Consider the following 27,230-nt stretch of genomic DNA (forward strand, 5'->3'; position numbering starts at 1 on the left):
CAAATACATACTGCAGTTACTGTCCGTTTTCCTATACACAATACACAGTGCTCTTTCCCATTGACGCGTGACCTCTACAAATAGCCTACGTTAAAAGTATGGGGATATGCCTAGTTAACGTCGCTGTGTGAAAAATAACCGGCCAATATTAAAAGTACTCTTCTAAAGTTCTAGAAAATATAGTTTTGTAACATGTCCTAAATTTTTAGCTAATTTAGATGTTTGGAAATATGCGTACTTTGGTGTTTTAGTTAATGTTATAGGTAATAGTACATTGCCTAGTTAACGTCGCTGTGTGAAAAATGACCGGCCAATATTAAAAGTACTCTTCTAAAATTCTAGACAATATAGTTTTGTAACATGTCCTAAATTTTTAGCTAATTTAGATGTTTGGAAATATGCGTACTTTGGTGTTTTAGGAAGGATATGTAAACGACAGATAACACCAAAAACATGAAGAAATTATTTCCAAACCGTGTTAAAGTCTGCAAACCACCATGTTTCTCATTTTCAAGAACGCTGGTTAACAATAAGCACGTATTGTCTCATTTCGTAAACAAAGACCACACACAATTGTTCTCTAGCGCTCGCTTTATAATCGTTCACCCAACTGAAAGTATAATCCCAGCTCATTGCTCCATTTTACGTGTAAAGCAGACACATATGTTGTGTGTATTTAACCAGAGAAGATATGATTTAATCAGTTGAGCTGTTTTCAATGAGTGTTATCTTGGTTTAATAGCTTTTAATGGGGTTTAAGTCCTGCAAAGGTCGAATTGAATTCTACTGTAGACATGACTGCATCATGATCACTGGCTTGTGTTGTACTGACTGTGAACTCCCTGAGGTAATTACTACCCTATTAGGAGGGAGACCAGTTCACAGTCATTTATAGGTCAACCTCCTCCTGCGTGCCAGTGCTATGCAGCAATTTCCAGTACACGATGTTATTACCATCGTGCAATTAGCATTGTCCCATTGTGCAATCTTGCACTATAATCAGCAAAATTGCACACAGAAACTGCGTGCATTTAGTGACATGATCCCTTATGGAGCTCATGTACATATGTTAAAGTATAATTCTCAAGTGATGTCAGTATATTCAGGCAGGGCGTTGAAGCTGTATTAATAGAGAGCTTGCGGAATGAAGTTACTGGAACTTTAACGGCAACTTCAAAAATATCGATTCGATTTCTTGCTCAACTTCACTTCAACGCGAACGTCAGATTGGTTTCTGTACCAACAGCGTCTTGTTGTTTAAACTAGGGGAAGTGTATCAATGGGTGATCAAAAGAAGGGCATGTAAAAGCGACTGAATCAAATTTCTCCCTTTTGTTTGCTGAAGTGGTTTGTTGGTAACACTTATTACAATAGGCGCTTAGTTTGAACATGGAAATAGTAGATGAGAAGGAATCACAACGAAATCGATCGCCTGTGACTAATCCCGCTTATCTATTCTTCATTACAAAGGAAGAGGACTCAACAAATTCCCTTTTGAGGACATTCATATTGCCGCCATCAGCGTGATTTGGTAGCATAACTGGAAATTCATAGCGATAAATCTTTGCGCACAAACAAATTTTGAACCGGTTGTTGTGACCTTAGTTGATGAAGCGCACTTTTAACGTTCATTTAGACTGGATTTTATAAACATTTGCAACAGATTTCTGCATTTTCAGATGCAGAGAAGTCAAAACAATACAAATATTGGGAAATTTAATCAAAATACGTTATATTTTCGACTAAAGATACTTTAAAACAAGAAATGTCTTTAAAAAAGACAATGCCTCAAGAGATTCCAGCGGGCACCATCTGTTATTTGCCATAAGAGATACTTGAAATGCTAGCTTTAAGCCTAGTACAAGGAACTTATACGATGTCCTCATTCACAAACTGATACTATCTGTCCATCGTATAAGACTATTACCGTAAGGCAGCGTATTGAATGAATATTAAACAGTCAAGAATAAGCTCCGCCACCCGCTGTTTCGGATCCCTCACTGTCTCCCAAAACATCAAAAGCGTTGCACGTATACTTACTTAAGACTGTCCTTTTCACACAACGCAGACAAAGTAAGGCCAACTTGCCTACAAATGGTCAAATTTTGGCACGAAATATCTCTGTGTAATCCTATGCAAGTCCCACATCACATCCATCACATCGATATCGGCGATCGTATTTTTTTACTGAAGTTAGGCTAGGCTGGTTACCACCAGCGTCATGCGCGTGACGTGACACAGCTAAAATAATCAACCGGAAATCGGGGATCATTAAAACGTCAACAATTTCAAAATACGCAATGACAGTAAACTTAATGGCGAGCGGTCCGAATTTTGAGCCATACAAGTTTACGTGGTGAACTAGCTTTATTTAAGCCATCTTGCAATGGTAATAATTCTGATGTATTTAATGCAGGAATATACACACCCAGTTTTTGCCCACTTTGTACATAAATTTTAAATTTACACACCCAGTTTTTAAATTTACACACCCAAACCTTCTGATCCTGCCTAAGACCCTGCCTAGCATGGAGGACAGGCCTAGGCAAATCTTTTTTTCTAATAATTTCTCCGCAAGCGTCATTTATGTCAACAAATTGTTCGCAAATCCACAGCAGGGTTGCAAATATACCATATGTCACTCGGAGTGCGACAATTTGTACAGATAAATTTATCACAGGTATTTTTCTATTAATTTGGCCATTCGTCTGCATATTACCAAAAATAATGCATTTTGGGCGACCGTTTCTCCACGAACGTTATTTATGTCGACAAATTGTTCGCAAATCCACCACAGGGTTGCAAATATACCATACGTCACTCGGAGTGCGACAATGTGTACAGATAAATTTATCACAGGTATTTTTCTATTAATTTGACCATTCGTGTGCATATTACCAAATATAACCCATTTTGGCCCACCGTTTCACCGCGAACGTCATTTATTGCGACAAATTGTTCGCAAATCCACCGGTTAGTTTTAAGAATATAATACATGGCATAAAATGTGACAATTTATCAAAATAAATTGATAATGAACGCTTTTGTGGATATTTGCCAATACAATTATACATCTGACATGTATATGAATTATGATTATGTCTTCAGGCTGTCTTCAGTCAGTAGGAATTCAGATGAGTACATGCAGCTGAGACTAGTCAATGCTAGTCTCAGGTTGTAGTAAGCTACAAATTTCAAATGTAGGACTTGTTCTCATTGCTTACCTGTGTTTCACATCATATTTTGTGGTCAAAATGATTACAAATGTGTAATTTGCAATCATTTCCGACGGCTAGTAAGGATTTGAATGCACACTAAACCCCGGGCCGTGACACTCGTATTCAATCCCTGTATAAAAGTGAACGGCAGTTGACACATCGTAAGTTTGAGTGACAGTTGCTAGGCATTTTAAATACAAGATGGCGGATGTCGATCGAGTACGTGCTATTTTATCAGCAAAAATACAGCTGATTTAGCCAAATTCAACATGGGGTCATCGGTTATAATATTTTCCTAGCATATTGAGCTAACACCACAGCTACATGGTTTTTCACAATATACTAGTAATAAAATAAAGAAAATCAGTAAGCTTAAGACGAATATTACCGTACCTAGGGGAGATCGGGGGAAAGTGGAATCGGGGAAAGTGGAACATATTTTTTGTCCAGCCCAAACAGGATTACGAAGCAAGCAAGGCAAAACGTAAGGTTTACAAGATACATATTTGGTGCATACGCACCAATATGAACCTCGCGCCAATCAACCTTTTTGTTCCTTATGACCGGAGGAAAAGTTCGACATATCGCACGACTCTCTAGAATATTTGGATACTCTGTAGGATATTTTATTAAAAAGATACAGAGTTAAGTGCACAAAGTACAATAAGTGACTATATCTCATTAACCAATGATCGTACAGATACGCGACCACTGAATTTTTTGTTCCTTATGACCAGACGAAAAGTTTGACATATCGCACGACTCTCTAGAATATTTGGTTAAAAAGATAGAGGGTTAAATGCACAAAATTGGAAAAGTAACTCTATCTCATTAACCAATGATCCTACAGATATGCCACCGCTGACTTCTTTGTTCCTTATGGCCAGAGGAAAAGTTTGACATATCGCACGACTCTGTGGGATATTTGGTTAAAAAGATAGAGGGTTAAGTACACAAAGTAGAAAAAAGTGACTATATCTCATTAACCAATGATCCTACAGAGATGTGACCACTGACTTTTTGTTCCTTATGACCAGAGGAAAAGTTTGACATATCGCACGACTCTGTGGGATATTTGGTTAAAAAGATAGAGGGTTAAGTACACAAAGTACAAAAAGTGACTATATCTCATTAACCAATGATCCTACAGAGATGTGACCACTGACTTTTTGTTCCTTATGACCAGAGGAAAAGTTTGACATATCGCACGACTCTGTGGGATATTTGGTTAAAAAGATAGAGAGTTAAGTACAGAAAGTAGAAAAAGTGACTATATCTCATTAACCAATGATCCTACAGAGATGTGACCACTGACTTTTTTGTTCCTTATGACCAGAGGAAAAGTTTGACATATCGCACGACTCTGTGGAATATTTGGTTAAAAAGATAGAGGGTTAAGTACAGAAAGTAGAAAAAGTGACTATATCTCATTAACCAATGATCCTACAGAGATGTGACCACTGACTTTTTGTTCCTTATGACCAGAGGAAAAGTTTGACATATCGCACGACTCTGTGGGATATTTGGTTAAAAAGATAGAGGTTAAGTACACAAAGTACAAAAAAGTGACTATATCTCATTAACCAATGATCCTACAGAGATGTGACCACTGACTTTTTTGTTCCTTATGACCAGAGGAAAAGTTTGACATATCGCACGACTCTGTGGGATATTTGGTTAAAAGATAGAGAGTTAAGTACAGAAAGTAGAAAAAAAGTGACTATATCTCATTAACCAATGATCCTACAGAGATGTGACCACTGACTTTTTGTTCCTTATGACCAGAGGAAAAGTTTGACATATCGCACGACTCTGTGGAATATTTGGCTAAAAAGATAGAGGGTTAAGTACAGAAAGTAGAAAAAAGTGACTATATCTCATTAACCAATGATCCTACAGAGATGCGACCACTGACTTTTTTGTTCCTTATGACCAGAGGAAAAGTTTGACATATCGCACGACTCTATGGGATATTTGGTTAAAAAGATAGAGGGTTAAGTACACAAAGTACAAAAAAGTGACTATATCTCATTAACCAATGATCCTACATAGATGTGACCACTGACTTTTTGTTCCTTATGACCAGAGGAAAAGTTTGACATATCGCACGACTCTGTGGGATATTTGGTTAAAAAGATAGAGGGTTAAGTACACAAAGTACAAAAAAGGATGCAGCCAAAAATAGGAGCTTGTAGTCACCTGCTCCGCAGCCGACTGATGATTCCGCTTTGCCCCGTGTTCCACTTTGCCCCGGTCTCCCCTAAATATTCGTATCAGGCTGAACTATTTAGGTACCGTTCACAAAATAATTCGACATTTTTGTAAGACGGGGGGTGCAGGCCCTCTAAATATCCGTAAAATCCTTCACAGATACCTTATTTCAGATTAACTTCTTTAAAACAATAAAAACTTCACACATTCAAAGCTTTATATTCTTTTCAAAGTCCAGAATCAAGTCAAACATTTTATAATCACTCTTCAAGGCAAACATTTTACTACAACCCCGTATAAAGAATTTATGACCGTCCCTGCCATTTTTTTTTTTAATGCATAATTCATTAGCCCGAAATGCAGACTTATTGAGCATTTTGTACTGTAAGAACTTCGTGGCAACATGGAAAACGTAGCCCAAATGTACTTGACAGAATGATTTGTCATGGCAATCCGGCCATTATTTCGCCCAATAGTCGTGTTTCATGTTCCAATTCGAATACATACTGCTTTCGGCAGAAAAAGTTTTACATTTTGTAAGGATAATCGTATTTTCGCCGACCCCAAATTTAATTAAAATGTAAAGGTATAAAACAAGTTGTTCCGATTGTTTCCGAAAAATGGGAACAGATTCTATCATAAGACAAACGGAAAATCAATTCTATCAAATTGCCTTCACATGTGCCCCAGACCGCCCACATAGGTAAATTTGCCCCTAAATGTTTCAAATATATGACTTTCTACTTCCGATTTTGGTAATACATCCTTCCCACAAGGCAATATTTTTGGCTATGTTATCCCATCTGTCCCATAATGCATTCATATTTCCCGCCCTTTCCTGCTCACAAGGCCGCATTTAGTCCATAAGCATTGGTCGCTTGACTGCAGCTTTAGAATTGGAAATGTCATGTCATAGAAATGTTACGTCACCGATGACCATCGTGTTGGGATATAATCCCGAGGATTATGATATAACTATAGCGGTTGACGTGTATAGAAACGTCAATGTACATGTCGGCAATGTGTTTGGAACTTTGATGATGGTTAGTTGTGATTCCTTCTCATCTACTATTTCCATGGTTTGAATAAACATGGATTACATCTCTTGGCGATGACCAATGCAATGGGAATTAGGCCTATGTTATGAGCTATACGCTAATATTATACTTCTAAACATGTTTCAATTAAATATTCTTGTGATATGCCTATATTATTGTCCCGGATTATTATAATAAAAGCTCAATTATTATTCCAGTAAACGTCAGCTTTGTCAATTTTATATTTCCATCAGGACACAAGCCCATTTTATCTGTTTGCTCTCCCTAGTCCCCCCCCACCACCATCACCACCTCCTCTTTGCATTCTGATCGAATTAAATATATCTCCCCGAATGATCCTCATTTTGTTCTTTAAAAACTCCCAGAATTTTGAATTTCAACCAACATATTTTTTTGTAACAAATAGGCCTCCTCTTTTAATAATGAATAATTTGGTTGACATACAATACCCATAGGCCTATAATATGCGTATAATAGCGTGGCACATGTTAGACCAGCTTTCTGCTGAATTGGAGTACATAATGTAGGCCTAAATGAATAAAATAATAATTAAATAAAATACCTGAACAGTACAAACATATTTGGTTATATAGAGGTGTAATTATAAGACACGCAACGTTGTAAAAAATGTTCACAGTAGCTGCAATTCGCAGAAGTTCACTACACTGCTGGGTCCCGTAAAATCAGTCCATTTTACTGGAACTTAATCCCCTTGGCGTTGAAGTCAAGCCAAAAACTTGGTTCCGCAAGCTGATTTGGTGTACGTCATGAGCACACACAAATGTATATAACAAGTGTGACGTTTGGAACAAAATTTATTTTGATCTGATTCAATCAGTAATTTTTAGCATCATGTGGCATGTTTTTACCCAAACCAAATTAGATTTCCAATAATCAGTGGACTTCGGTTGTATATATAAATGCGCATATATAAATGCGCACGTGACCAGATGGCCAGTGCCATGTTCGTGTTTCCTCACTGTCAATCACTGAAATTGCGACCACAGTTCCAGGTGGTGGCCGCATTGCATTCTCTAAATTCAGTAAATTTTCATCCTCAACCGTGTAATTGAATGGGATTATTTTGAAAATTTAAAACGCTTGAAATATCACAAACAAATAGGCCTATGTTGATAAATAATATAAATACAAGCTAAAACCGTTGGGGTTCGATAATGAACCCCACAATATTAACCGACTATAGAGTGTATGCAATAAACCCAAGCGGAACGAGAGTTGCTAAGTAACCGCTAACCGAACCATAAACACATGCATGATCAGAGAGCGAGTCTTCAATTTCCCCATAGCTTCCCACGTTGTACACACGTCAGTCGAATTTGGCGGTGTTCGTTTGTTTGTCCTTCAAGTTATAGCATTGTTCACTTTGTGTTGAACATTGTAAGTGGGCCTCACTAATGACATAAAGGTTACTGTTATATCATGTCAAGAGGCCACTTTCATGAATAAGCTAAACAGCCTATGTGGAGGAATTGTATGCATGAGCAATCACACCAATGACGTAGTAATGATACCCTCTATATTGGAAAATGCCATACGGCCGGGCGGTTTCACAAGTTGCCGGCTCGATCATGTCATCCGCCGCCTGCACAGTTCTGACCTTGTCCCCTTTCACACTTTCATGCCGTTGCGACAAGAGGCATGACTTATCAACCATTCACAAGTCTTGATTGTGTCTGTTTGTCTACAATGCGCGTGTGTCACGCCGGTCGGCGGCAAGCAGCATGATAGTATGAAACCAGCACTACGTCATAGATATGGCCAATTGGCACGCCCATTTAGCACGGAAGTTATCAAATATAAGTTTGTAAATCACCTATATGTAGCTTTTCCGTAGTTTTTTTTTTTCCGTGATGGAAAACGTTAATAAAGAGTTTATCTTTCGGGTCAAGTTATTTTACCCTTTGCAATCAATGCCACTATTTTGCAAAAGCAATTTTCCTTGCGACCTGTCATTTTCCCCTATACTTTTGCACGGGGAGTTTATGTACATCCGGGTACCTTATATCGTTTAATACGGTATGGCGACTTGTAGATGTCACGTGCGCATTTTATATATACAACCGAAGTCCACTGATAATTGGTCTATTAACTAGACAATACATAAGTGGTAATTATGTAGTCTATGAGGAAATATGCAAACCATTGTTTTAATTATGACGTATTTTCATCATAATTTACGGCACACTATAGATTCTGGCGTTAACTTTAACTTCAAGCGGCTTTAATCCTCTATAATCCTCTAGACGTTAAAGTTAAAGTTAAAGTAACTCCATTTCGCAAGCTCTCTAATAACTGAGTAACGACCGGCCCTATGTTTTAGAGTTTGGGGAACTGGGCTCATATTATGTGACATGTGGGGCTCATTATACATATAATAATATAATCCTGAAGACCCATTAGTGTACCAAATCTGAGCCCTGTAGATAATTCATTTGCTGAGGAACATTGTTTTAACATTTGGGCCTGGGGCCCCGGCCTTGTACAACTGGGGCTAAAATGGGCAGAAATCACATCTACAACTTATGGCCCATATGTGTGTCACAATGACATAATATTTAGGGCCCTGTGCCCATAATATAAGACATATGGCGCTCATGTATACTTGTTAATATAGAGTACCCCTGAGGCTATCAGTGTACCAACTCAGGGCCCTGAGGCTGCTTTATTTGATGAGAAATGGCATGCTTTGTATTTTTACATTTGGCCCCTGGGGCCCATAACCTTTGACCTCTGGGGCCAAGATGGGCAAAATTATATTCTACGGGGTAAGGCCCATAAGTAGGCTCCGGGCCTTTGTAAGATGTGTTTGAAGAAGAATTTGAAGAATTTGAAGAAGAAGAAGAAGAAGAAGAATTTGAAGAAGAAGAAGAATTTGAAGAAGAAGAAGAATTTGAAGAAGAATTTGAAGAAGAATTTGAAGAAGAAGAAGAATTTGAAGAAGAAGAAGAATTTGAAGAAGAAGAAGAATTTGAAGAAGAAGAAGAAGAAGAAGAAGAATTTGAAGAAGAAGAAGAATTTGAAGAAGAATTTGAAGAATTTGAAGAAGAATTTGAAGAATTTGAAGAAGAAGAAGAATTTGAAGAAGAAGAAGAATTTGAAGAAAAAGAAGAAGAAGAATTTGAAGAAGAATTTGAAGAAGAAGAAGAAGAATTTGAAGAAGAAGAAGAATTTGAAGAAGAAGAATTTGAAGAAGAAGAATTTGAAGAAGAAGAAGAATTTGAAGAAGAAGAATTTGAAGAAGAAGAAGAATTTGAAGAAGAAGAATTTGAAGAAGAAGAATTTGAAGAAGAAGAATTTGAAGAAGAAGAAGAATTTGAAGAAGAAGAAGAATTTGAAGAATTTGAAGAAGAATTTGAATTTAAAGAAGAATTTGAAGAAGAATTTGAAGAAGAATTTGAATTTGAAGAAGAATTTGAATTTGAAGAAGAAGAATTTGAAGAAGAATTTGAAGATATAATTTTGAATATACTAATAGAGTTGGAAAAGAGAAAGGTGGCGCAGGTATGTACATTTCCGACAAACTTACTTATAAGCTACGTAAAGATTTGAGTAAGGCAACATCAAATTATGAGTCATGTTTCATTGAAATAGAAAATGTAAAAAGTCGCAATATTATTGTTGGTGTGGTGTACAGAGCTCATACAGCGATAAACGAATTTATATTAGATATAGACCCTGTCTTTCAAAAAATAAACACTGAAAAAAGTTAGCCTACGTTATGGGTGACTTCAATATAGATCTCCTGAAAGTGGAAAATGAAAAACCTATTCATGACTACTTAGATTTAATTTACTCTTATTCCTTAATGCCAACTATTTACAAACCGACCAGAATAACAGAAACATCTGCTACATTAATCGATAACATATTAACGAATAATGAAAATATTGTACAATCTGCTATTTTAGTTACTGATATAAGTGACCATGTCCCTACTATCTTGTCTACAAATCTAGATGTATCAGATATTCCGTGTAAAAAGGCAACATACAAAAGAGTACACAATAATTACAATATTAATAAGTTAAAGAACAAATTGGCTAATGTTAAATGGCAAGAATGTCTTGATAATGTTAATGCAGATGATGATTATAACAAGTTTATTGAAATATTTAACAATGTATATGATGAATGTGTACCATTGAAGAAATGTTCAAAAAAAAAAAAAAAAGACCCAAGATCACCGTGGATAACTAAAGGGCTTTTACGTTGTATAAATATGAAAAATTCTTTATATAAACAGTATTTGCAGAATCCAAATACGGAATGCCTCCAAAAATTTAAAACCTATAGGAATAAACTGCATGGTTTGATACGCAAATCGAAAAGAAACTATTTTTTTACCAAATTTGAACGGGCAAAAATAATATGAAACAGACGTGGAAAACAATTAATAGCATTATTGGACGTGGTAAAAATCAGCAAACTAAAAATAAATTTAAGACGGACAATAATGACAATACTGCTACTATTTTAGATCCCCAAGAAATATGTGATCATTTTAATAAATATTTTGTGAACATAGGTCCGAAACTTGCAGCAAATATTCATAAATCGGGAAAAGACTATTTTGATTATCTAGATAATCCCGTATCTAGTAGCATGTATATGAAACCTATTATAGAACCAGAAATTATTAAAATCATAGATAAATTCAATCAGAACAAAAGTGCTGGTTGCGATAATATTGGAAACTTCATTATCAAAAGGGTAGTAAACGAAATTGTAAAGCCACTTGCCTCAATTTTCAATCTTTCTATCACAACAGGTATTGTCCCTCAAAAATTAAAAGTAGCAAAGGTAATACCAATCTACAAAAAGAAGACGCTGAAGTGTTTTCGAATTATCGCCCAGTATCGGTATTGCCTTGTTTTTCAAAGATACTTGAAAGATTGGTTTTTAATAGATGTATTGCTTATATTGACAGTCATAAAATACTTAATGATAATCAATTTGGCTTCCGCAGCAATCACTCTACTTATATGGCCATTATACATTTAGTGGATAAAATTAATAATGCGGTAGAAAAAGATGAAACTACTATTGGAGTATTTTTAGACCTTTCAAAGGCTTTTGATACTATAGACCATAACATATTAGCCCACAAATTAGAACACTACGGATTCCGAGGCATTGTACTGGACTGGTTTAGGAATTACTTAAGTAACAGGAAACAATATGTATATTATAACTCGTGTGAATCCAAAATGAAAGATATCATATGCGGTGTCCCTCAAGGTTCCATATTGGGACCTCTACTATTTATACTTTATATAAACGATATTGTTAACACATCTAACGTACTTAGCTTTATTCTGTTTGCAGACGACACCACAATACTATACTCGCATAAAGATATAAGAAGCAAATTTTGGTTAATTAACAATGAACTAAAGGAAGTCAGTAATTGGTTCAGAGCAAACAAATTATCAGTAAATGCCAGTAAAACCAATTATATGATTCTGGGAACACCACATATGACGTCCAAGAATTGGATAAATATTGATTCAACAACAACTGTCTGTAATGTAGATGTTAAGATAATTTTAGACGAAATCGTTCTAGAAAGGGTAGATAATACCAAATTCCTGGGAGTACTCATAGACGAAAACTTAACATGGAGGTGTCATATTAACTGTATAGCAAAAACTATTTCAAGGAATATTGGTGTAATGAACAAACTCAAATTCTTTTGTACCAGATCGCATTCTTTATACTCTATATTGTACCTTTATTCAACCTTATTTGAACTATGGAATATTAATTTGGGGAAACACATGTAAAACATATTTGGATAAAATTGTGAAACTCCAAAAATGGGCGATACGGACAGTTGCCAGTAGTCATTACAGAAGTCATACAGCCCCCTTGTTTGCCAAATATAACATTTTAGCAAACAATGACACCTATAAATTAGAATTGGGAGTTTTTATGTATAAGTACAGTATTAATGAATTACCGAGCTTATTTGACAGTTTATTTACCCTACGATCTAATATTCACGATTACCAAACAAGAAACGCTAATAACTATAACTTGACTAAAAATAGCAGGGTTTTCACCGATCACGCTGTCCGTACAGCTGGTCCTATATTATGGAACTCATTGCAAAAATCTTTAAGAGCGTCTTATTCAGTGAAACATTTCCGGAACGTGTACAAAAGACACTTAATTTCAAAATATGATTAATTGACGAGCATTGTAGTTTTTTTTTTTTTGTTTCTTGTTTGTTTGTTTGTTGTTTTTAATTTTTATTATTTGCTGTTGAATTTTCTGTTTGGTAACTTTTCTGTTAAAGGGGTTGGCTACCTCTGGCCTTACTGGCCTTTCGGCCATCTCCTCCATGATTCTTTAATGGTATTTTAATGCGTATTTTGTATTTATATGTGAATTGTGGAAATAAATAAATGAATGAATGAATGAATGAATTTGAAGAAGAAGAAGAAGAAGAAGAAGAATTTGAAGAAGAAGAATTTGAAGACGAATTTGAAGAAGAATTTGAAGAAGAAGAAGAATTTGAAGAAGAAGAAGAATTTGAAGAAGAAGATTTTGAAGAAGAAGAAGAAGAATTTGAAGAAGAAGAATTTGAAGTAGAAGAAGAAGAAGAAGAAGAAGAAGAATTTGAAGAAGAAGAAGAAGAATTTGAAGAAGAATTTGAAGAAGAAGAATTTGAAGAAGAATTTGAAGAAGAATTTGAAGAAGAATTTGAAGAAGAAGAATTTGAAGAAGAAGAATGTGAAGAAGAAGAATTTGAAGAAGAAGAATTTGAAGAAGAAGAATTTGAAGAAGAAGAAGGAGAAGAAGAAGAAGAAGAATTTGAAGAAGAAGAATTTGAAGAAGAAGAAGAAGAAGAAGAATTTGAAGAAGAAGAAGAATTTGAAGAAGAAGAATTTGAAGAAGAAGAATTTGAATAATTTGAATAATTTGAATTTGAATAATTTGAATTTGAATAATTTGAATTTGAATAATTTGAATTTGAAGAATTTGAATTTGAAGAATTTGAATTTGAAGAATTTGAATTTGAAGAATTTGAATTTGAAGAATTTGAATTTGAAGAATTTGAATTTGAAGAATTTGAAGAAGAATTTTAAGAAGAAGAATTTTAAGAAGAAGAAGAAGAAGAATTTGAAGAAGAATTTGAAGAAGAAGAATTTGCCGCCGCCGCCGGGATTGATGGAATCACACGCCTCATGTTGAAACACAATGTGGTTACTGTCTCGCCTATTCTTTCTGATATTTTCAAAGTCAAGTTTTGCAGCATCTTATCAACAATAATATTCTCACTAACATACAGTTTGGTTTCTTACCCAAGTCTTCCACCACGGATGCACTCTCAACTGCTCTCTATGAATGGTACAATCACCTTGAGGATCGCAAAAGCATCGCCATGGCTCTTTTTGACCTATCCAAAGCCTTTGACCGCGTCCCCCACAGCCCTCTGCTCTACAAACTCAGAGCTGTTGGTATTTCCGGTCCACTCCTCTCTTGGTTCAGGTCTTACCTGTCCAACAGGTCCCAGTTGGTTGCTATCCATGGTGTAGACTCACAATCTGTTCCTGTGCTCTCTGGAGTTCCCCAGGGCTCTGTTCTGGGGCCTTTGTTGTCTATGTTAATGACTTGTGTCTTTCTTCCTTTTCTTTAAACAGTTCTCTTGTTCTTTATGCAGACGATACTACTCTCGTCAAGCCTATCTCTGCTCCTGCTGACTTAATTGATTTCCAATCCGACATTGATTCCATCCATTCTTGGTTCTCCCTTAATCACCTTTCTGTCAATTCCTCTAAAACAAAAGTCATGGTCATTTCCACTAAGAAGGACCCTTTTCCGGATCTCAATCTCACTCTTAACAGCCTGCCTATTGAACGTGTGTCATCTGCGAAATTTCTTGGTGTCTGGCTGTCTGACAAGCTTTCCTGGAATCTTCACATCGATAACATATGCAGAAAAGCTCGCAAAATCATCGGCTTCATTCATAGATCTTTCCAATCAGCCCCCTTCAGCATCCGTCGTTCTTTGTACTTCGCCTTGGTTCGCCCCATTCTGGAGTATGGTTGTACTACTTGGCATCCTCTGAACATAACCCTTACCAACCGTCTTGACTTGAGTCTACCCAAAGATTCGCCTGTCGTGTCATTCTTCAGTCTTGGAACCTCTTCCATGAGGACCTTCTATTGGATTCCGACCTGCCTCTTCTTAGTAAGCGTCGTGATGTTGCTTCTCTGTGTCACTTATTTAAAATCTTTGCCAATCTTTGTTCTTCTCCCAACCCTTTCCAGCCTCATCCCAGACCCGGTCTACGAAACCTCAATTCCCGCGCTGTGCAAGTTCCATTCCGCCGGCTTTCATTGTCCCAGAGATCATTTTATCCGTTTGCCTCCTCCATCTGGAATTATCTCCCTGAAGCTATTGTCAATGCTTCTTCCCTCCAGGCCTTCAAATTGGCCATCCAGTCCCACCTCCTCTAACCAGTTCACATAATTTATGTTTTGTTTTATTTTATTCTGTATTGATTATATGTATTTTCTAGTAATGTTTCTGATTTTAATGTAAGGGCAATCCTTCAATTTATTGTGTTATCAATATTGGATCTGCCTGGCCTTGTGCCAAATGTTATAAATAAAAAAGAAGAAGAAGAAGAAGAAGAAGAAGAAGAAGAAGAAGAAGAACCCACAGGATAAGAATATACCTTGCATGCGGGTATAAATATCTAGACTAAACAATAACATCATAGTAAAATTAGTAAGGCATCGAAATAATAATCACAATCACAGTAAAGCGCAATCTCATCTCTTTAGTTGTGCGTATCAAAGCGGTCAAATTGTTACACCTCACTGTAATGCTTTCTTACAAACAAAATTAATAGTTAGAATTTCCTTAATTGTCCTTAATTGTTTCGAAAAATTTATATTGTTAAAGCGGACAATTAATTTACATTTTCTGCTTTGTCAGTGCGTTCATTTCGTACGAACCGTGTCGTCAATATACGTGACCTCGCTTAGTCAGAGAAGATGGGTTGTTCAACAGTTAAAAGGCGTACGAGTCACGGCGTACGAAATCACAATCTCTCTAATATCAAGATTAACTTTTCCGTTCGCAGTGGAAGTCATGTGAGTACGGTAAGTAAGCATAAAGCATCTTCTTGGTTTTCCATGTGAATATCTAGACAAACGGACAGTCAGTGAATGCCCCATATTCTTCCTAGCATAGTACTTACTACATGTTAGTGCGTTTGGATACGTATGGGCAACTGAGTAGGACAAACTCCTCTATCCACATCCAATGCCAATGCACACAGAAAATATAACCTCGATACTCATATGAAGAGCTTATTTCCAAACCGTGTTAAGTCCACAAACACATATTTCTGATTTACCTTTGCGATATGGCAATGGATTGTGATATTACAATTACAGTTGGATGCACCATTACAAAACAAACAGTGGATGGAAGCACAGTAACAATACTGTGTGAGGCATTTGATTCCCAAATGAGAACAATAGTCTGCATATTGTTAACCAGCATTGTTAAATAATGGCTTGTTGATGGTACAACTCATTGTTGCTAATGTCAAATTTGTCAAAGTTAATTGTAATTGTATCACACATGTAAATGAGAAACTTGCGGTTGTGGACTTAACACGGTTTGGAAGTAAGCTCTTCATATGGAGTGGTTATTTTTTTCTTTAAGAATCTTAAATAATCTCACCTTTATATATTATGGTTTTTGCTGTAAACCGCGATTTTAAGAAGGCGCCTATTATGTAGTATATTGCTTTATACGTTTTACGCGTTGTTAATTCCGTCGCCATACACTTCGTGAGTTTCGCCTAGACAACATCGCGGAAGTACGCCCTCGACAAAAGTGTACAGCAATTTACTTTAGTGTAAAACCTTACCTACACTAACGGGACTCATCATCATGGCAGGGTCATTTGGAATTACAAATCCAATGGGTGTAGTAGTCGCACCATCTCCTGTTACAAAGTAGTTGGACTTATCAAATGAAACGCAAGGCACTAGAAAAAAAAAAACACCAAAAAAAACCAATAGTATAGTGTGTTTGCAAATAAATGTACATTTTATTTATTGTGTTTGACCCTTGGGTATATTTTTTGTGAAAGAATACATAAGTAATTGCAAGTATATAGCAAAAAGAAGTCCAATCCCACATCCATTTTACCCATAAATGAATAACACAAAAATCCATAGCCCATAAGCCAACCGGTAAAGCCCATTCCCTAAGTAAATTTATTTTATAAAGTTATCATTGATTCATTGATAAATGTTTGATATTCTTGGATGGTACGTGTACTCCTTTTCAATCTTGAAGTAGCCAAACCTCTCCGTGACAGAGTGAAAAACGGGTACATTTCTTAAAAAGAGCATAATTATCTTCAAAAGTTGTGAGGCGATTGGAATTTTGTTTTCCGGTTTATTAAAGCTAACGATTAAAGATTTATTTACATAGCAAAATATATTTGATCAACACTGGCAAACATTTTTGCAAAATGTTTTTAGATCGATATTAAAATGTTGTATACCCTTTATATAACCCGACAATAAAATATGTTGTGTTTGCTGGGTCAAAGGTCTTTCATGCAAATTCAATTGTTATCTTTCATCTCTATAACGACCCTATATATGGTGAAATTGTATGCCCATACTGATTGAGTCTATATATACCTCCAGAGTAAAAAAGGTATATTGACCAACTTTTTTTTTCAGGCACACTTAAATGCCCAAATGCATCACCAAACGAGTAGGGATAATTATGGGATACATGTAACCCTAGCATATTCTTTGTTTTTGCTTTTTTGTTTTGCTCTTACTATAAAAAAAATACTAGGGTATATTGCTTTCAAACTCGTATTTAGATTAGAATATATCTGGCCAACATTTTGAAATTCGATTGTTTCTAGTATGATTTGTAGTCGAAATTCGATATGTTACACTTCGAATTGGAGTAGACAATAATTATACGGAGATTTTTATAAGCACTCACCGTCATTATCGGTAATCTGAATGTTGAGACTGCATGCAGGTGCCACGCAAGCTTCAGCCATACCGTTGGAGTTCACGATGGCCTCCCCAGTCACTGTAAACGATTCCGTGTCTTCAATCACTTTATCATCAATGATTGGAATATATATGTTCTTAGTGAACGTAACATCTCCCGTATTTGGGATAGGTATTGTAGAATCCAAACGGTTATAATCTTCTCCCGCTGTTGCGGTATCGGTATCATCGCCTGTGTATACAGCTGGAAAAAAATGTTTCCAAAATGTTTTTACGTGATGTTTAAAAAGCCAATTAAAAGGGCACATTTGATTATAGTGTTTGAAACATTTTATTTGTATAGAATAAACTCAATTCTACTTTCTCTATCCATTGGTTTCTAATTCATGAAAAGAATATCAAATTGAATTATTCGCTTAGAATTTTAAGAAACATCGGAAGAAATAAATAAAGGGTATCTGCGTCCCGTTATTTTGCATTACTAGTTCTTGGAAATATTCCAAAAAAAATAATGTGTGAGAAAATTTGAACTTTTTAGCCAGCTAGAATTTCTTATGCACTAATTCTTTATGCAATAATTAACATTAACACAAATAGATATTCGCAAGTACCGAGCATCTTAACATGCAAGCATGTATTTTCACATTTAAACAAAACCTAATTAAATTTTAACTAAAATTAATTGCAAGAATAAAAAGGATTTCGCCAAACGAAATATATATAACTTAAAACCCATGACATGTTAACCACTAGTGTGCATTGTTTTCTTTCAAACTTGAAATGAAGTGAATTGACGCATTATGCATTCACTCATTTCAGTCAACCGATTCAAATAAAATAACGTATAAGATTTTTAATATTGTTTTTTTTAATGTCCAAGTTCATTCATCCGGTAATTTATTCTGGGACACCCTGTATTGTCGTTGATAGATATTTGACTCCGTGGAACGGATTGAAAATAAGGTAGTTTCGTAAAATACTATTATTCCAAGAACGGAGCTGTCAATTGTCAAAATTAGAAAAGTATGTGATAGCTGATATATTCCTCAACCATATGGGTTATTTAGTTATGTTCGGTTTACAAAATCAGTTCCTGACGAAAGAGTTATTTCAGGGACACCCTGTACAGCAATTACAGGCCTTCATACAGCATATATACGGGTGTATAGTCACTTCGTTTTACCATGAGGATATTCTTTTGCTATTATAATTTCCACTGGGTATGATGGGATGGGATAAATTTATAAAAATATATTTATTAAAAAAACCAATAACAGCCGTTGATATACACTGCTCAAAAAGTATCGTTACACTTGAAAACGTCCATATGATTTACTCGTTTCAATACAACCCTTAATGACCTTTGACCCCAAAATACCTGAACACCCCATTGACATTGGCGAATGTCAATGCATATGTGCACGTGGCATCACTCTGGTATATGTTATTTGTGCCCGAAGAGGCATTTTGCAGGAATTTCGTTTTAGACCGGAAGTGACCCATTAATGACCTTTGACCCCAAATAAAAAAATACCACATATGAATTGGGTAACCACAATTCATGTGTGAACATATCGTTACTGTCCTATGTTTTTCTTAGCAAATAAAAAAATGTGTAGGTTTTTCGTTTTTCACCGGAAGTGACCCCTTAATGACCTTTGACCCCAAATTCGTGAGGACCACATAGACACTGGGTAATAACAATGCATGTGTGCAAGTGGTGTCACTGTCCTACGTAATTTGTGGGAGAAGCATTTTAAAGGTATTTCGTTTTATACCGGAAGTGGCCCCTTAATGACCTGTGACCCTAAAAAAATACCACATAATACACAGGGTAACTACAATTTATGTGTGAACATATCGTTACTGTCCTATGTTTTTCTTAGCAAATACAATTTTTTGAAGGTTTTTCGTTTTATACCGGAAGTGACCCCTTAATGACCTTTGATCCCAAATCGGTGAGGACCCCATAGACACTGGATAATAACAATGCATGTGTGCAAGTGGTTTTACTGTCCTATGTAATCGGTGAGAGAAGAAGCATTTTGAGTTGAAATCACGTTTTGACCCCTATGGCCCCTGCGTGACCTTTGACCCAACGAGTTTCATATGACATGTAGGGCCATGGTCAATGATGGATGTGACCAAGTTAGGTCAAAATCGGTGTAAGTATGTAAGTGCTAGAGCAAATGAAGTGGTCAGCAGAAAGAAGAAAGAACCTGTAAGAAAAAAGACACAGAAAGAAGAAAGAAGAAAGACTAGACATAGCTGTGGTCTAAGACCACGAAAATAGCCGTGTTGTGACCCCAAATGAGACCTATGACCCCAAAATATATGAAAACACCCATAGACATTGGCTAATGTCAATGCATGGGTGCACGTGGCACCACTTTGCTGGCCCATTCTCCGATAAAGCGTTCAAGTTTGGACAAAATGCCAAGCACAAAGAATTCCTAAAATTCATTCAGAATCGTAAACTTCAATGCATGGGTGATTATTCAACAATACTTCACTTTTGAGCAATATTACTTGTACGTATTGGGGGTAACGTATCAGTGGTAACGTATCTGTGAAACCCTTTCCCATCTTTGTCTTAATCGTGCAAGTGTAAAAACAGACCGACTTAATACCCATACTTGATCAGTCATCACCCAATTTACTAAAGTCTGGTATGGTATTTGGCTTCATTTATCACAGCGTTTTTTTCCGAGGGGAGTAGAATTTAGGTAACGTATCTGTGACGGCATGAACGTAACGTCAGGACTTTTTGCCATTAATAGACCTATTTTTTTTAAACTTTGAAACCATTGTGTTATGTTCCATATATATAACTATGGAGCCTGCTTGATCCATCACATATGAGAACATTCATCTAGCCAATTATTTTCACAGATTGTTATCCACTAGAAATATGGTAACGTATCTGTGAACAATATTGGCGACATAGTCTGAAAGACCTGTTGGAAAAATTTAATAATCTGTGTCGTGATGATTTATACTTTATAATTAGGGCATGATACCAGCTAATGAAAAGTACCTATAATCCGTTATATGCGCGCATGTTTAGAGAGCAGGGACACATTATACGTAACACACCTTGGCTGGCGACATGGAGGAAATCAATGGACATGCATAATCAGCTTTATTGTTTTATACATTCTAGGCATGTTACAACCTCTAGCCTCACACATTTTAAAAAGCAACTCCTAAGTATAAGTTATATTAATAAAAGTTATTTCTTTCTGACGAAACAAGTCTGAATACGACTTGAAACTATCATGGGCGACACATATTTGGCATTTTGAACACGTTATCGGAGAATGTGCCTTCTATGTTATTTGTGGCAGAAGGGGCATTTTGAAGGTTTTTCGTCTCAAACCGGAAGTGACCCCTTAATGACCGTTGACCCCAAATAAAAAAATACCACATATGAATTGGGTAACCACTATTCATGAGTGAACATACCGTTACTGTCCTTACTGACTAACGTCACGGCTGTGTAATTAGCTGTGGTCTAAGACCACGAACATAGCCGTGTTGTGACCCCTTAATGATCTTTGACCCCAAAATTTATGAAAACGGCCATAGACATTGGCTAATGTCAATGCATCGGTGCACGTGGCACCACTTTGCTGTTATTTATGGCAGAAGGGGAATTTTGAAGGTTTTTGTCTCAGACAGGAAGTGACCCCTTAAATGACCTTTGACCCCAAATAAAAAAATACCACATATGAATTGGGTAACCACAATTAATTTGTGAACATACCGTTACTGTCCTACGTTTTTGTTAGCTAATAAATATTTTGAATGTATTTCGTTTTATACCGGAAGTGACCCCTTAATGACCATTGACCCCAAATCTGTGAGGACCCCATAGACACTGAGTAATAACAATGCATGTGTGCAAGTGGCGTCAATGTCCTACGTAATTTGTGGGAGAAGAAGCATTTTAAAGGTATTTCGTTTTATACCGGAAGTGGCCCCTTAATGACCTTTGACCCTAAATTTAAAAAATACCACATATACACATGGTAACCACAATTTATGTGTGAACATACCGTTACTGTCCTAGCATAGTCAGTGATGGTTGTGACCAAGTTAGGTCAAAATCGGTGTAAGCATGTAAGTGCTAGAGCAAATGTAGTGGTCGGCAGAAAGAAGAACTATGCTTAGCTGTGGTCTAACCCACGAACACAGCCGTGTTGTGACCCCTAATGACCTTTGACCCCAAAATATATGATAACGCCCATAGACATTGGCTAATGTGGCAGAAGGGGCATTTTGAAGGTTTTTCGTCTCAGACCGGAAGTGACCACTTAATGACCTTTGACCCCAAATAAAAAAATACCACATATGAATTGGGTAACCACAATTCAAGTGTGAACATACCATTACTGTCCTACGTTTTTCTTAGCTAATACAATTTTTTAATGTATTTCGTTTTAAACCGGAAGTGACCCCTTAATGACCTTTGACCCCAAATCTGTGAGGACCCCATAGACACTGGGTAATAACAATGCATGTGTGCAAGTGGTGTCACTCTCCTACGTAATTTGTGGGAGAAGAAGCATTTAAAGGTATTTCGTTTTATACCGGAAGTGGCCCCTTTATGACATTTGACCCTAAATAAAAAATACCACATATGCAGAGGGTAACTACAATTTATGTGTGAACATACCGGTACTGTCCTATGTTTTTGTTAGCAAATAAAAAATTTTGAAGTTTTTTCGTTTTATACCGGAAGTGACCTCTTAATGACCTTTGACCCCAAATCTGTGTAGGACCCCATAGACACTGGGTAATAACAATGCATGTGTGCAAGTGGCGTCACTGTCTTACGTAATCTGTGAGAGAAGAAGCATTTTGAGTTGAAATTCCGTTTTTGATCCTAAGACCCCTGCGTGACCTTTGACCCCACACGTTTCATATGACATGTAGGGGCATGGTCAATGATGGTTGTGACCAAGTTAGGTCAAAATCGGTGTAAGTATGTGAGTGCTAGAGCAAATGTAATGGTCGGCAGAAAGAAAGAAAGAAAGAACTAGACTTAGCTGTGGTCTAAGACCACGAACACAGCCGTGCTGTGACCCCTTATTGACCTTTGACCCCAAAATATATGAAAGTCCCATAGACATTGGCTAGTGTCAATGTACATTTGCATGTGGCATCACTATGCCATGTTACTTGTGGCAGTAGGGGCATTTTGAAGGTTTTTCGTCTCAGACCGGAAGTGACCCCTTGATGACCTTTGACCCAAAATAAAAAAATACCACATATACACTGGGTAACCACAATTCATATATGAACATACCGTTACTGACCTTTGTTTTTCTTAGCTAATAAAATTTTTTGAAGGTATTTCGTTTTATACCGGAAGTGACCCCTTAATGACCTTTGACCCCAAATCTGTGTACACCCCATATACACTGGGTAACACCAATGCATGTGTGCAAGTGGTATCACTGTCCTACGTAATTTGTGGAAGAAGATGCATTTTATAAGTATTTCGTTTTATACCGGAAGTGACCCCTTAATGACCTTTGACCCCAAATTAAAAAATACCACATATACACTGGGTAACCACAATTTATGTGTGCATATACCGTTACTGTCCAACGTTTTTCTTAGCTAATAAAAATTTTTGAAGATATTTCGTTTTATACCGGAAGTGACCCCTTAATGACCTTTGACCCCAAATCTGTGTACACCCCATATACACTGGGTAACACCAATGCATGTGTGCAAGTGGTATCACTGTCCTACATAATTTGTGGAAGAAGATGCATTTTATAAGTATTTCGTTTTATACCGGAAGTGACCCCTTAATGACCTTTGACCCCAAATTAAAAAATACCACATATACACTGGGCAACCACAATTTATGTGTGCATATACCGTTACTGTCCTACGTTTTTCTTAGCTAATAAAAATTTTTGAAGATATTTCGTTTTATACCGGAAGTGACCCCTTAATGACATTTGACCCCAAATCTGTGTACACCCTATAGACACTAGGTAATTACAATACATGTGTGCGAGTGGCGTCACTGTCCTACGTAATTTGTGGGAGAAGATGCATTTAAAGGTTATTTCGTTTTATACCGGAAGTGACCCATTAATGACCTTTGACCCATTTCAAAAAAATATCACATATACACTAGGTAACTGCAACTCAGATGTGAACATACCGTTACTGCCCTATAGTTTGTTTAGCTAATAAAATTTTTTGAAGGTATTTCGTTTTATACCGGAAGTGACCCCTTAATGACCTTTGACCCCAAATCTGTGTACACCACATAGACACTGGGTTATATCAATGCATGTGTGCTAGTGGCGTCGCTGTCCTACGTAAGTTGTGGGAGAAGATGCATTTTTAGTTGAAATCACGTTTTTGACCCCTATGACCTCTGCGTGACCTTTGACCCCATGAGTTTCATGTAACTTGTAGGTGCACGGTGAATGATCATTGTGACTAAGTTAGGTCAAAATCGATGTAAGCATGTGAGTGCTAGAGCAATGTAAAAATTGACAGAAGAAGAAGAAGAAGAAGAAACTAGACTTAGCTGTGGTCTAAGACCACGAACACAGCCGTGTTGTGACCTCTTAATGACCTTTGACCCCAAAATATATGAAAACCCCATAGGCATTGGCTAATGTCAATGTATGCATGCACGTGGCATTATTTTGCCATGTTATTTGTGGCAGAAGGGGCATTTTGAAAGTTTTTCGTCTCAGACCGGAAGTGGCCCCTTAATGACCTTTGACCCCAAATATGTGTACACCCCATAAACACTGGGTAATAACAATGCATGTGTGTAAGTGGCATCACTGTCCTGAGTAATTTGTGGGAGAAGATGCATTTTAAAGGTATTTCGTTTTATACCGGAAATGACCCCTTAATGACCTTTGACCCCAAATAAAAAAATATCATATATACATTGGTTAAACACAATTCATGTGTGAACATACCATTACTCTCCTATGTTTTTCTTAGCTAATACATTTTTTTGAAGATATTTCAATTTATACCGGAAGTGGCCCCTTAATGACCTTTGACCCCAAATCTGTGTACACCCCATAGACACTGGGTAATAACAATGCATGTGTGCAAGTGGCATCTCTGTCCCACATAATTTGTGGAAGAAGATGCATTTTAAAGATATTTCTTTTTATACCGGAAGTGACCCCTTAATGAGCTTTGACCCCAATTAAAAAAAATACCACATATACATTGGGTAACTGCAGATCATATGTGAACATACCGTTACTGCGCTATGTTTTACTTAGCTAATAAAAATTTGTGAAGGTTTTTCGTTTTATACGGAAGTGACCCCTTAATGACCTTTGACCCCAAATCAGTGTACACCATATAGACACTGGTTAATAACAATGCATGTGTGCAAGTGGTGTCACTGTCGTACGTAATCTGTAGGAGAAGATGCATTTTTAGTTGAAATCACGTTTTTGACCCATATGACCCCTGCGTGACCATTGACCCCACAAGTTTCATGTGACGTGTAGGGGCACGGTCAATGATCATTGTGACCAAGTTAGGTCAAAATCGATGTAAGCATGTGAGTGCTAGAGCAAATGTAATGGTTGACAGAAAGAAGAAAGAAAGAAAGAAAGAAAGAAAGAACCTGTAAGAAAAAAGACACAGCCGTGACTAACGTCACGGCTGTGTAAAGAAGACCTGTAAGAAAAAAGACACATAACGTCACGGCTGTGTAAAGAAAGAAAGAACCTGTAAGAAAAAAGACAACGTCACGGCTGTGTAAGAATTAGCTGTGGTCTAACCCACGAACACAGCCGTGTTGTGACCCCTAATGACCTTTGACCCCAAAATATATGAAAACGCACATAGACATTGGCTAATGTCAATGCATGGGTGCACGTGGCACCACTTTGCTATGTTACTTGTGGCAGAAGGGGCATTTTGAAGGTTTTTCGTCTCAGACCGGAAGTGACCCCTTAATGACATTTGACCCCAAATAAAAAATACCACATATGAATTGGGTAACCACAATTCATGTGTAAACATACCGTTACTGTCCTATGTTTTTCTTAGCAAATATACATTTTTGAAGGTTTTTCGTTTTATACCGGAAGTGACCCGTTAATGACCTTTGACCCCAAATCTGTGTACACCACATTGACACTGGGTAATAACAATGCATATGTGCAAGTGGTGTCACTGTCCTACGTAATTTGTGGGAGAAGATGCATTTTAAAGGTATTTCGTTTTTTTCCGGAAGTGACCCCTTAATGACCTTTGACCCCAAATAAAACAATACCATATACATTGGGTAATTGCAACTCATATGTGAACATACCGATACTGTCCTATGTTTTTCTTAGCAAATAAAATTTTTTGAAGGGTTTCCGTTTTATACCGGAAGTGACCCCTTAATGACCTTTGACCCCAAATCCGTGTACACCCCATAGACACTGGATAATAACAATGCAAGTGTGCAAGTTTCGTCACTGTCCTACATAATATGTGGAAGAAGATGCATTTTAAATGTATTTCGTTTTATACCGGAAGTGACCCCTTAATGAGATTTGACCCCAAATAAAAAAATACCACATATACATTGGGTGACTGCAGATCATTTGTGAGCATACAGTTACTGTCCCATGTTTTACTTAGCTAATAAAAAATTTTGAAGGTATTTCGTTTTATACCGGAAGTGACCCATTAATGACCTTTGACCCCAAATCTGTGTACACCCCATAGACACTGGGTAATAACAATGCATGTGTGCAAGTGGGGTCGCTGTCCTACGTAAGTTGTGGGAGAAGATGCATTTTTAGCTGAAACCACGTTTTTGACCCCTGCGTGACCATTGACCCCGCGAGTTTCATGTGACATGTAGGGGCATGGTCAATGATCATTGTGACCAAGTTAGGTCAAAATCGATGTAAGCATGTGAGTGCTAAAGCAAATGTAATGGTTGACGTCACGGCTGTGTAAGAAGATCCTGTAAGAAAAAAGACACAGCCGTGACTAACGTCACGGCTGTGTAACTAGACCACCAGCCATGCCGCGACATGGCAGACAAGATGGCCCGAAATGAACTTTGACCTTAAACTTTGACCATTTGGGCCGAGGCTATTATAGACTTCCCCCACCATTAAGTGTGCATCACTGTATCATATAGGGGCTTAATCCGTCTTCCATAGGCTGAGATATAGCCACTTTTCCGTAATTTTAAAAAATGTTTGGCAAATTTGACGTTTTGACCCCCTTAATGACCTTTGACCCCAATATGAAAAAAACCCAATCTACACCGAGAAAATGCATTGTTACAGTTTAAATTTAAAAATCTACTATGCTTAGTTATGGAGATAAAAATTCTTGAAGTTATTTAGCTTAAAACCGGAAATGACGTCTAAATGACCTTTGACCAAAAAAAATAACAATACCGTGCATACATCGGGTCACACTAATGCATATATGAAGTTTATGTCACTCTACGTTTTGAGATAAAAAAAATAAAAATATTTGATGATTTTTGGTTTTTGACCGGAAGCGACCCCTTAATGACCTTTGACCCAAAAACTGTAGACACCTTAAAGACCCTGGTTGGTAGCAATGCATGTGTGCTAATGGCAACACTCTGCTATGTAATTTGTAAAAACAGTGATTTTTTGAATATGTTTAGCTTTCAGACCGGAAATGACCCCCTTAATGACCTTTGACCCCCT

At 36.9% G+C, this 27,230-nt stretch overlaps 1 protein-coding gene across 1 annotated transcript in view; it reads right to left on the reverse strand.

Moving 5' to 3' along the window:
* The window catches only part of LOC140145965 (extracellular matrix organizing protein FRAS1-like), a 141,387-nt gene that overhangs the window by 97,622 nt on the left and 16,535 nt on the right, over positions 1 to 27,230 (reverse strand). Inside the window, exons 4-5 of the mRNA XM_072167702.1 lie at positions 17,510 to 17,767; positions 16,404 to 16,523 (exon numbers count right to left, since the gene is read on the reverse strand). Of these exons, the coding sequence (XP_072023803.1) occupies positions 16,404 to 16,523; positions 17,510 to 17,767 (378 nt within the window). The remainder of the gene's footprint in view (positions 1 to 16,403; positions 16,524 to 17,509; positions 17,768 to 27,230) is intronic.

The sequence above is a fragment of the Amphiura filiformis genome, chromosome 2 (genome assembly GCF_039555335.1).
Source record: "Amphiura filiformis chromosome 2, Afil_fr2py, whole genome shotgun sequence".
Taxonomy (NCBI): Eukaryota; Metazoa; Echinodermata; class Ophiuroidea; order Amphilepidida; family Amphiuridae; genus Amphiura; species Amphiura filiformis.